We start from the raw sequence: 12563 nt of genomic DNA, 5'->3' as shown, positions 1-12563 counted from the left end.
AAATTAAGCCATCAGATTTCTTGTTATGGTGACAAAGTGTGCAAGCTGATTTGGCCTTCATGACCGCAAGCTTGGCTAAGAATTTATAGAGAACTAAGAGCTGTGGGGCAAAGATAAATGTGGCTTTGCCCTCAAACAAAATGGCATTTTTGTACTTCAGAGTTTAAAAGAAACAAGTTTATTCTGCATAAGCCAGTCTTTCCTACACAGCTATTCTAGTCATACACTTAACCTGGAACAGCACATATATTAAATTGGAGTGACTAATTGTGACACGGTTAGTATAGCCATGGCTGTGCACAACTACTATTTCTGTCTCAAAGAACACTGCTGCAAAAGTCTGGTAGAGAGCAACAGTCTGGATGCAAACAGGAGAAAACATAGCAAAAAGGTTCCCCTTAGCTTCACTTTCATTTGCATTTCAAAATCAGACTTGTCAAGCAAAAGCATCCACTTCAGAGTCTCTGCAGCTTAGGGAAGTGATCACAGTTTCAAGTCATTTCCTCAAAGGAAAAAGGATTATTTTACTGTGGCCCTAGCAGTGTATTTTTGCCTCATCTTTCTCAGAATTGTTTGGGAAGAAATTGAAATACCCTTCACAATGATATCCAGTCTAGAATTCTGATACATCTTAATTTCAGTGAAGTAACCAATGATCTTAGCATGGTGAAAAATCAAGAACGTCCCCATTTCTAACAGTCACACTGCTTTTCTAACAAAAATTTTCAACTGGTGAGTTTTTAGTTGTAGAATTGTAGAATATCCAGAATTGGAAGGGATTAACAAGGATCAAGTCCAATTCCTTTATTTATTCAGTGATATCAAATCACTTGGGCAATACAAAGACCTTCCTTAAGGCTCAGGAAAACTACCAGGACAGTAATTGTATCATTTTTAAATCCAACTTTGCAAATTAACTGTGACTCAAGAGATCTGTGCATGGAACAGAGCAACATCAATCTACAAGGCTATTAATAATATTTTTGCTTTTTCTGTGTGAGGAAATAAAACCTGAGTAACCAGTTTTATGTTTCCTTGCCTGAATGTCGAACTTTTCCATGCGCCTAAAGCAGAGCTTTAAAGGAATCACCTTGACATCTAACCCAGTGTTTGATTAGGATTAGATGTTCCAAATAGCTTGGGAAACAGAGGCCCCCCAGCAAAAAGCAATTTTGCTAAAGCTAAATAGAATTATAAGCATCTCTTTCCTAGTTAGAAACCATTTTTAGCTTAGTCCCACAAAAGTTCTCAAGTACAAATTACATCTACAGTGCATTTTAACATGGTGGGCTTTGTTGTTGGAGTGTTTGGCTATTGTTGGTTGAGTTTTAGGTGTTTTCTAGGATCCCTTACCCACAACATGCTCTTCTTTGCTGTCATCCAGCTCAGCAGTTGAGTGCCCGGCGACACAGAAGAGCAACAAGATGAAGGGTGAAGGTAAGGAATATTCCTCTTTTCTTCCCTTCATTTTTCCTGTGAAACATAAAAGTGAGAATTGACAAATTCAGTCAGATTCCTTAAGCATTCTACAAAAGTTATCGGCAGGGCAGTGCGCAGCCCTGTGGGCAGGCACAAAAACCGGGAGCTTTGGAGACAATGTAGCTCTTTTAGTATAATCCTCTTGTAAAAACAATGAAACACAAGACAAGGATTGCAGTTGTGCTCAGCAGATTGCAAGTCTCCTGTCCCAACTCCAGTCCAGGTTAGAGGCACTGCTATTGCTTTCATTCCAAGCCCCAGCTGAAATCACCTCCTGGAGCACATCATGACACAAAATGTAACACTTGGCACTTTTAATGTCCTGGCATTAATTACACAATGTAGTATTGCTTGCCAAGTCAAATCATTCTAAGTTTTACTCCATCTGCAGAACCTAGATTCATTACCACAAATTTTTTTTTTAACAAATGTTTAATCAATTTTTAATTATCAAGCTCCCAAGTTACTAAGTTGCATTTCAGAGGAATCAGTGAACTTTTTGCATCATAGGCTTTAGCGCCTTAAGCAGGATTTTGTATCTTGTGCATCTTCTTAATACTGAGAACTTCACTTAAGTTCAGAGCTATTATTTTTCACTTTGAAGCAGTACAATCATTGAGAGAAGAAAAACACTTTTCTTCCACGGCAGCTGTCATGCTGAGGTTGCTAAAGACGATGTTATGCACACACACATGAAATTAACTCCAGAAAACTTTTGCTTTAACTTTTTTAGAAATACATATTTTCCAATTAACTAAAATTTTCTTAAGTATCTCTGGATTATAATTAGAAAATAGACCCAATGTCTTCTTTGTTACCAACAGATCAATTCCCAATTCATAATAGGAAATAGAAGGTAGTTCCCTACCCTCTTCGAAAGTACTAATTTCTTTTTGCTGTGTAAACTAATATTAAGAAAATAAAACCTAAAGATCTAAGGGCTAGGAAGTTTCTCATCTTCAGACACTCCTTGGTCTTTAGTGTTTTTGTTTACATGCTTATGAAGACAGCATGGTCCTCATCAAATCAGAGCCACAATTCTCATTTCTCTCTAGAAAACTTAGCAATTTTTTCCTCTGCATACTCAGTGTTTTCCCAGCTTGCAGCATATAATAAAAAGGAAATTAATTCTTAAAAACAACTCTTGGTGAAATCATGAGCAGCATTAACTATGCAGGTATTTTTTTAATTCAACAATACCTTTTAGAAGGCTTCAGTATAGGGAAAAACACTGAGACTTCTTCATTTTTCTCCCTTTTTTTTTTTTTTTATTGGAGCAAAAACTGGTTTTAAAGGAATTTCTTTTTTAGCCAGAAAATATGACCATGGTAAATTCCACATCATAATGCATTCCTGCCAAAACAAACATGTCTTTGAATCCTTATAGACTCAATTATTAAGCCTAACTTCTACAGGAAGTTTAGTCTTAGGAAATATCCACATACATTTTGGAAGACTTTTTGCAAACTAATACATATCTCATTTTGTGCTTTTAATTGTGATTTAAAAATCTTTCCTCAAATACTATTCTTTAATTCTGCAAAGAAATTTGGAAATTATTGTTTTCTAGCAGAGATGGAATAACCTCTCTTGGATTAGAAACCATTGCACAAGTTTTGAAATATTCCCTAAATGGAAAAAATGAGCAAGAGCATTTTTCAAAGAAATAGAAGTAGCATCTTTTATCATAATTTTAAATGGAACTCCAGTTTTACAATCCTTTATATACAATGTTTTGTAATACCTGACCTTGGAAGAACTATGCATTTGTATCCAAATGCTAAAAAAAAAAAAGAGTTAAAACAAATCTTCTAATTCACCACTGATAAAAAGTCCAGTCATGCTTTAAAATTTACAGTAACTATGTACATGGTAACCTGAAGCTGTCTAAGACTGTCTTTGTGATTTGAGAGATGTCTGATTTGTGATCAGACATCTCTCAAATCACAACTGAAATTAAAATAAATCCAAACTAATAAAATGAAATTAAAATAAATCTGAAAATTAAAATAAATCCAAACTAATAAAAATGGAATGGGGATAAATTTTAAGTAAAAATTTCAAAGAACTGCACAGACAGTTAGCAGTACAATGTAAAAAAATTGGTGATGATTTGACATTGTCTGGGCTCACTTAAAGCAGAAATACCATCAAATATTCAGATTTGATACTTCAGACTGCCTGGTTCCAGTGAGGTCACTGGAATAAAAAATTACAAAATGCAGTTATTGTTTTTGAAATTACATGGGAAAGAGCAAATTTCTAGCACATTGTTTTCCTTAGAAGTAATCATTGGCCCAACTGTGGCTCTTCATAAAGGAACTTGCTAATTATCCACAACCTCAGTAACCCATGGATTATTTCCATGTTTGTCCCTAAGCCCTCATTTTCCATGTTTGAGTTTTTCCAAACATGCCATCAAAACTCTCACTAGTTCAGCAAAACTCTATTTGAATTTGGGTTTTTATCACTTAAACTGAAGCTCTGGTTCCTTCCTCCAGGAATCCACAGAGTATAGATTTACACTGCAAAATTTAGTAATCAGTTTTTAGTCAGCTATCCCATATTCTCAAAACCTTTTCCCCAGGCAGAAGAGAGGCAATCAGGCAGAAATGGAAATCCTTAATAAGTTCCTATATATTTTTTTCCATTTGGAAATAGAATTGTGTGTATCATGAGCTACCATACAGCACTGTCACTGTGTGTTTATGAGGACAAATTACTGCATCTGTATAGAGAACAAAACCCTTCCCAGGGTACAGTATTTCTATTCTTCCACTCTACTCCTACATTTCCCTTAAAAGGAAGGGTCAAAAGTGTGTCAAAAGCTGGGCATCTCCATGCTTGGGCCAGTTCCCAACAGGAACAATGCAGGCTGTGCAGCAGCATATCTGCCTTGCTGCAAAGCCTCCTGAACAAACAGAACCTCCTTTATCTTCCTGCTGCCCTTCCCTGGAGGTCACACAGTCCCAGAACATTGGGTCAGGTTGGGGTGGAGGTGGGATGAGTGGGGTGAAGGTTTTGGTAATAAAATGCTTAAATCCTTCTGTAGTCTAATTATTTCTTATTATTCCTAAAGGAAGAATGAGATCCCAGATCAAAGTGTGCTTGGCACTGGATTTTCAATTAAAACCCAAACCCTCTAGAAAAAGTCCAGGTTTTCTGACTGGATTTCAGCTGCCCAGTAACAGAACTTTAAAACTGTAAGCCTTTTATGATACTGATGTGTATATATATATATATATATATTTATATATAAATATTTTTAAAGCACTCTGGGTTTTTGGGGTTTTTTTGGTTTGTTTGTTTGTTTGTTTTGTTTTGTTTTTGTTGTATTTCTATGGAGTGAAAAATTTAAAATACTTAAACTATGATATTTGGCTAGTAAAATGTCAAATGCACACAATGGTGAAAAACTGTGTGTCATGAGAAAAATAGGAAATGTTTCAATTTTAAACAGGTCATGTTTAACTCTCTGACTATTTCAGCCACATTCTGAAAATTTATGAGAGTAAATAAAGCCTTTTCCTTCAAAAGGATTCTATCTTGGGACAGCCAGATGTCAGTCCAGCATTAATATTCTACATCATGGTGTCATTAATGTATATTCCATACAGACAATTCCTTAGGAACTGCCATTCTACTGCTCCCAAACTCCCCACCTTTTAATGAAACATTTTATAACAGTCAAGAATTTTACTTGACAAAGGAGCTCAAAGGTCTGTGGGTAATAATTGGCTCTGATTTATTTACTGATTTAATTAAACTCTTTCATTTAGTGCCATTAGCTTCCCTCAGGCTGAAATACAGGCAGCCAAGGCAGACCACAAGCAATCAAGAAAGCTCCCAGTTACAGATCCTTACTACCTGGCCTTATAGCCAAGACTTTTCCCTCCTGACACCCAAAACAAAAAAAGAAGGAAGATCTCAAGATGTTTTTTTGCCAAAACCAGAAAATTATAAAACTAAGTGTCTTGTTCATGCAGTTTGCAACCTTTTGAAATAGGACTTTAATTACTTTTTTTTAACCTAGTCGTCTCTTCAACACCAATTTCTTAGTTCCCTAAATGTTTAGTCACAAACCTTTTTTTTTTTTTTTTTCCTGTGTGGCATTTATCTCTAACATGCAAACTGTAAAAAGAAAAATAAAACTAGCATTTCCCATAGTAGCCAAAAAAAGACATCCTTAGAAAAAGGCCTAACGTGACATTGGAAATGATGGTAAAAGTGACTCATTCACACTGACAGCCCAGGAAACAGAAACACACAAAAAGGCATAGGATATAATTAAGTAGAGGAATTAATAGCAGAAGGTAGGATGTGCATGGCCAGAGGTCTATTTTAGCACAGCCTAAAATTAAGGATTAAAAGGTCTAAACAGCCAGGATTATAGCACTTCTGATATAAAAGCAGACCTTTTTCACTTCACTGCAGTTCAGAGGCATTGCCTTTGCCCTGTGATATCTCGCACTGCCTACTAGGACTTGTATGACATAGGTTTTATTAGTCTTATCTGCAGCATTGTGTCCCAGCTGGCAGAGTCAGTGTTCCCTTAAAAATTACTTTATTACATGTGCTGGTTTGGAGCTGTTTTCTCATTTCTTCAGCTGTAAATATGAAGAATGGAGAGAGCAGGAATTCCATCACGTCTGTTCTGATGGTGGTACCTGAGTCAGTGATGAGCTGTCAATTAAACCGACTGCCACCAGAGCCTTGTGCTGGCACAGCAGCTTTTTAAGTTCAGGCAGTGCACTGTGAATCATGAGCATGCAAACATTACTGACTGAAAGCAAAGCTATGGAAATCCCAATCCCATTCCAAATTATCTCCCTTTTTCTGTGCCCTGCTGTAGCAGCTTTCATCTGTGTCAGTCCTGGGACCAGGGACTCCATCTGCTTCTCCAAGAACTTCAAATTCCTTCTTGTCATGAAAGAGAATTTTGGTTGGTTACCTACCTTTCACCATTTAGCATAAATGCTTTGTTACTGCACTATTCCAGTCTCTGAAATTACCTAGTGAGAACTGGAAAGTGAAGTAAAAACTGGGAACTATGGAAAAAATTTCGGAAAACGAATGCTTTTATTAGCTTTTATGCTGGAAAGTTGCATAATCTGATGTCACTGGTTCAGATTTAACCTCCCACCTTCTTTCTGCTTTTATGAAGGTTATAAACTCTGCTTTCCAAGAACCCCTGATAAAAGAATTGAAAAGAAAAACCTTGTCATATTTTGAAATGGAAATATAAAAAAATAAGTTGATTAATAAACCCAGCACAAGAAGTCCTTTCTTATAAGCCTGTGGACCTCTTGCCATTTCATTTTCCTTGTTATCTTCTTTCATTCCTGCTTTAAAACTGTTTTCTATTTTCCCAGCTTAGGTCCAGGACCTATTTTTTCCCTTCTGCTGGTCTGTTCACATCTGGCACTAAGTACATCAGCATCCTGTCTCGACTCAACTTCTCTTGTGACACAGCTCCAGACTCTAAACTCCTCCTCTACTGAGTTGTTCTTGCCTGGCTCAGTCAGGTGTCCCTTCTGTGGTATCCATGACCCATGAGCTGGGAACTGGATATAATCAGCTAGGCAGAGCTGGAGTGACAGTAAGCCTTGCCTACAGAAGCCTGCAAAAAGTTTTCCTAACTCCCGACCAAGCAGCGCAGAGCACCTGATGCAACAGTCAAAGAGAATTATAACTGCTGAAATTAAGACCGATTTATTAAAATAACTGCCCTTTTCACAGGACCACAGTGTTTGTCTGCAGCAAATCACATAAATAACACATTTTCATTTTGATATAGCTTTCAACAGGGAAAAGAAATCTTTTGCTCCTATCAAAATATTTTTACATGTGGAGCAAAGTGAATAACTTGTTTACATATTTTCATATATCTTAGTAAACAAATCAAACCCACTACACTCAGGCCTGAACTGCTCAGACAAAAACTACCCGTTGGTAGCAAAAATACTGGCCATCTGATCTTATTTTCAAACAGGGACTGCTTTCAGTATCCTAATAAAAACCACTTCAGAGAGCAAGATCCACTACCAAAACAAACAAGCAGCAATATTAGTCACATCTAAGTACTATAAAGTGTCTAACCTGTTTTTTTTCCTAGCAGTTTGGACTGGAAAAGTCCAGCTCATGTGTTCAAGTCTCAGCCGTCCTCATGGATAAACAGAAGTGAATTTAGATGTCAATTAACTTAGCATAACCTGCTTTTCTATTGGGGAGAGTAGTTTCAGCACTATATTATATATATATAACCTAGTGGTGTGTAATTTCCCATTTGCACATGCTGTGGAAGCATGACTACTCAATCAGGAGCTGAAAATACCACGGGCAGGCACAGGAGTAAACTGCTGCCACAGTGATGCCTCTTGTGACTGATTTTGGTCACATCCATTCACTTTCTGCAACCTCACCATCACATCAATCACATTTTCACACATACAGAGGTTCAAAACACACATTTCCCTGCTCTGTCAGGCAAGTTTTACTCACCTGGTCTGGCTTCCCAGCTGGGGACACCACAGACACTCTTCCTGCAGTGGATGTGTGATTATCACATAGGTTAGAAATGATGAAACTGCCTTCAGTGGGAATCACCCAGGACTCAGACTGCCTCAAACTATCATCCTACAGCCACTTTAAACCAACATGAAATAACAATGCCATAGAAAAAAAAGGATTGTATCCCTTCATCTCCCACAGTGGCAGCTCCTCTGGACACAGAGCAAATGTCATCATGCTCTCTTGAAGTTCATAAAATTAAACTGAGTGAGTTTTCTCAACTGAGTGTTTTCTTTACATAAAATCTGTATTTCTAACTTGATGCAGCTACTCTTTTCAATGTAGCTACTTTAAAATTAGTTCTGTTGGAATTATTTTTTTTCTGAAGGAAGGCTAAATTTTCTGAAAGAAAGTTGAACTTTCTTGTGATCCAACTCATACCCTAGAGTAAGCCTAGTTTTAATTTCTCACTAAACTGTAAATCTAATTACCTGATTCAGAGCTTCACTCAGTTATTCATCAGGGAAGGTGGCAGCAATACTAAGGATGGGAAATAAATATCTGTATTAACAGCACAGGAGGTAATTAAGAAATTGAACAGAGAGTTGTGAGAGAAAATGAAAAAGCTTAAAATAAATATATTTTTCTGTGAAGTAACTACGAGGGGAAAGGAATTATACAATTCTCCATATGGTTTTGCTTCATTCTGTCCTCAGGAGTACTCCGTCCCCATTGTAAAATTAAATTGGTTTCATAAGACAAACACAGAGCAGTGAGTAATTTGTCCCTGTTTTTAAAGACAGTTTTCTCTGGTTCCAGAGTGAAGAACAACTTCAGATAGGTAAGAGCCCATCAGCCTCTCCTGACCCTCTAGAGAGAAAATATGACTCTTCTGAATGCAGCCCAAACAAACACCACCAGTAAATAATGGAATTCAACAGACTTTAAACACTTTGCTCCAAAATTGAGATATGACAGTCATGTAAACCTCAATGCTCCTAAATTCTATTGATATTCTTTTTTTTTAATTTTAAAATTTATTTTCTTTTTCTTACACAAGTGCTTTGAGTCCTTCTGGCATTCTCAAAATGAACTGAATGCACACCAACAAAATCATGAAAGTAAAAAACACTTAAAGCAGATACCACCATATTTTACAATGCAAGCTAAAATTACTGCCAGAATCACCTTTTTCAAGTAAATGTAGATATTAAAGCAACTTTCCAGAATGTGAAAGATTGTGCAATGGTTGTTTTTTTTTTTTTTTTTTTTCCCAGAGGAGATTTAATTTTTTTTTCCAGAAGCAATCCTAATCCCACTGATATATCAGTGGGAAAAGTCTGTGTTCTGTGCCCTAAAAGTGATCCAAGATGCACAGAAACAGAATAGCATAAAGGATATCAGTGCCCCTATGCAGGTGAACACCTGGGTACCCGTGTCTGCTTCTGTTTATGCACTTGGAAGAGTTATTTGAGAAACAGACAGTCCTTGCAGGTAGAAGCAGAGCTGAGTAATTCTCCTTCTCTAACTATGGACCTGGACATGTTCTGAGTCTGCTAGGATGCTCCTTTTACACCCTTACTTTGTTTCTAAGATCACTTTTCCTCCTATTTGTTGAAATGTCCTCTTCCCAGAAAATCTGCCTCCTTTTTGAATGCTGTCCCTCACATCCCTTTATATCTAAAATAGACACCAAACAGTCAAATTTTTACCACTGGGCTTCCAAAATTACTCTCCAATGAGATTAGGGATAGACAAACCCAATGCCATTAAATTTCTATCTGTCCTGAGTCAGAAACATTAAACTCTAATTCAGCATTTAGAATATTACTGGATGAATAACAATTACGTTTTCATGAGCAATATTAGTAAATGTGGGCACTGCACTAAAAAGCTAAATACTCCTTAAACATCACATAGCTGCACCAGAGAGCTGAAATGCTTTAAAACCCAAAAATTACAAACTGTGCAATGCACAATGTGAGGACAAACACACAGATTACTGAAAGGAAATTATACAGATTACTGAAAGGCAATTTAAAGGGCACTCTGTGACTCTCTGGCATAAAAGTCATGAAATTTTCAAATAAATGGATTTATCAAGCAATTGGCCACATGGCTGCTTTTTAATGAACCATTTCACATGGGGCATTATTTGAAAGGAGAAAAGGTCAGAGCAGGGTGTGCTTTAATCACCCTTACCTCCTCCGCACTGTTCTGTGTACACTACACGAAAGTAAACTTGATTATAATTCTGAAATTCAGCTTAAAGAATAATTCAGAGGAATCTGCTGTGGATACAGATACTTGTTACCTTCACAGACAGTAATAAATGTCTCCTAGTGAAATTAAATTATGGGCAGAAGGTTCCAAAAGCCAAAGGCTGACAGCTTTGCCCAAGTAGGTGCCCAGCAATTCCTCCAGCACATCCTTGCTGTCCCTATCTGCACTGACAGCTGCACTTCCTGTCTCTGTGTCTGCCCATAAGACACTCAGGAAGGAAGGTTCATATCTTTACATGTTTCCCATGAGACTTTCATAGCTAATTCCTGGAGCACTGAGTCAGACTGACCATCCACACACTCCTCCCCCAATCCAAATTGCTGTTTTTCTCCCTACCTCTAATTTCCCATTGTTATGGGCCTTTCCCTCATTTAAATTGCAATTTTTTAAAATATATTGGCCAATTCTAGCAATATTTTAAAATACAGGCTAGTATAAATTCTTTGTTTTACACAGTTACTAAAACTGAAGTTTACATAAATTATTCTAAGTAAAATATTACAAAAGTCACAGAAAATATTCTGTTTTTTTGGGGTGCAGCATTCATTTGTTACAGATACAACTGGATGCCTCATTCACTAGTTTCTTGTAAATTTCAAATATACTGTGAATGAAATTGGCTTCTGTCTTAACAGCTTAATTTGATTCTCCTAAAATCTTCCTGTACTTCTCAAAATATGAATTGCTTCAGAAGTTAGTTGCCTCAGACTAACTTCTCATTTGAAACTAACTGCCTCATTTGAAACAGCCTGGCAGACCACTCTGCTTGAATCGAGCCTCTCCTGCATTCACTGTAAAAAAGTAAAAGCTTTTCTTCAAACTCAAACTATTGATCAGAATTAGCTTATTCCGCTTTAGGACGGCCTCCTTTCCAAGAACTGATTTACAGCTTAAAATACCTGAGACTGAGATTATGGCAACCAAATGTTAGTTGCATTAATCATGCAAGTATATTCATTGTCCTGCTGTTTCAAAACTGCAGAGGAAAAGAAGTCTCTCCCTTTTTGCAGCACTCTTGGCTGGACTTTGAATCTAAACATCTGACTACTGCATCTAAAGAAAAGCCACCAGCTGATACTGCTTTCGGCAGCTAAAGGAAATAAATTACTCCGTTAAAACCCACAGTCTGTTGCAAAGTACTCACCCAACTCCTAGCGACAGCTCTTGAAGAAAGAGGGAATTACTGAATCAGAGCCGAGTGTGATCCTTCCCTAGTAATCCACGTTAGAGGGGTGTGGTGTAAAGCTACAAAGGCAGGGCTGCAAGCTGATCTGGCTGCTCAGCTCCCGCCGCTCCGGCGCTTGGAACCGAGCTCTGACACGGGCTGGCTCCGGGCAGCAAGCAGACATCCCGGGCAGCAAGCAGACATCCCCGGCAGCGGCGCGCATGCTTCCTCCTGGGAGCTCTCATCTGCCCGGGGCTGGCAGCAGCTGCTTTCCAAACAGCACGGGCTGAAATGAAGTGCGCCTCGACAGAGCGAGGGACTGTGAGATGGTTTAGTCGCTGTCCCTGGCAGGCTCTGACAGCCCGTGAGGATGCTTTGTTATTCCTTGCAAGTTTAAGGGATGCGATGTGATGGACTGCAGTGTTTTGTTCTTTTTAAACGAAGCCACGCTGCTCACCCGGCTGTCTGGAGCTGTTCACAAAGGCTTTTCTGCCTGCAGCTACAGCATCCCATCTACTAAAACATCACACCAGTGCGTGCTAAAACTCGAGCTCAGTGTCATTAAGAGTACCATGGCTGATAGGGATGGGGACCCTCAGAGACCTTGTAACCTGTGCGTGTAGAAACACATGTCCAGAATCTCAGTCTTGAAAACACAGGATAGGAATTTCCCAGGTAAGGAATTAAACAGTAAGAGAGACATAAATAGCAGCTCAAGCACAATAACCTACGCAGTCAGTAGCTGTAACTCATTGTAATTATTTCTGGGCAATGATAAACAGGTAGTTAAATCACTTTCATTGAAGATTATATTCAGCTGCTCATCACCATCCTGAAACAAACTGGCAGTTTGTCCTGGCCAGCTAATGGAATAACTATCTCTGACACAAAAAGAAGGGCTCCTGACAGCTCCTTGGATCTCCTGGCTGTTGTTCCTGACTGTAAAAACGATTGTAATACTTTTCTGAACAAAGCCAATAGTCAGCTGAGTCTACTTACTATTAACTGGGTCAATAATCAAATGGATTAACTGTCCTGAAATGGAGTAGAAGCACTCCCAAAGTAAAGGGACAGTTCAAACGCTTAGGACCAGGTTCTACCCTGCAGTTACTAATTACCAGCTCAG

At 38.1% G+C, this 12563-nt stretch overlaps 1 protein-coding gene across 6 annotated transcripts in view; it reads right to left on the bottom strand.

Annotated features, from left to right (window-relative positions):
* The window catches only part of TFPI (tissue factor pathway inhibitor), a 140998-nt gene that overhangs the window by 22507 nt on the left and 105928 nt on the right, over positions 1-12563 (bottom strand). For 5 of the 6 annotated variants that reach the window (XM_059853475.1, XM_059853476.1, XM_059853473.1 and 2 more), the window contains exon 3: positions 1354-1473. In XM_059853475.1, the coding sequence (XP_059709458.1) occupies positions 1354-1473 (120 nt within the window). Of the gene's footprint in view, positions 1-1353; positions 1474-11416; positions 11616-12563 lie in introns of those variants that run through there. The other variant, XM_059853474.1, reaches the window with a different exon arrangement.

This window comes from Haemorhous mexicanus, chromosome 8 (assembly GCF_027477595.1).
Source record: "Haemorhous mexicanus isolate bHaeMex1 chromosome 8, bHaeMex1.pri, whole genome shotgun sequence".
In the NCBI taxonomy this organism is placed as follows: domain Eukaryota; kingdom Metazoa; phylum Chordata; class Aves; order Passeriformes; family Fringillidae; genus Haemorhous; species Haemorhous mexicanus.
The sequence above is the reverse complement of the archived record's forward strand: the minus strand, read 5'-3'. Positions and strand labels throughout refer to the sequence as shown.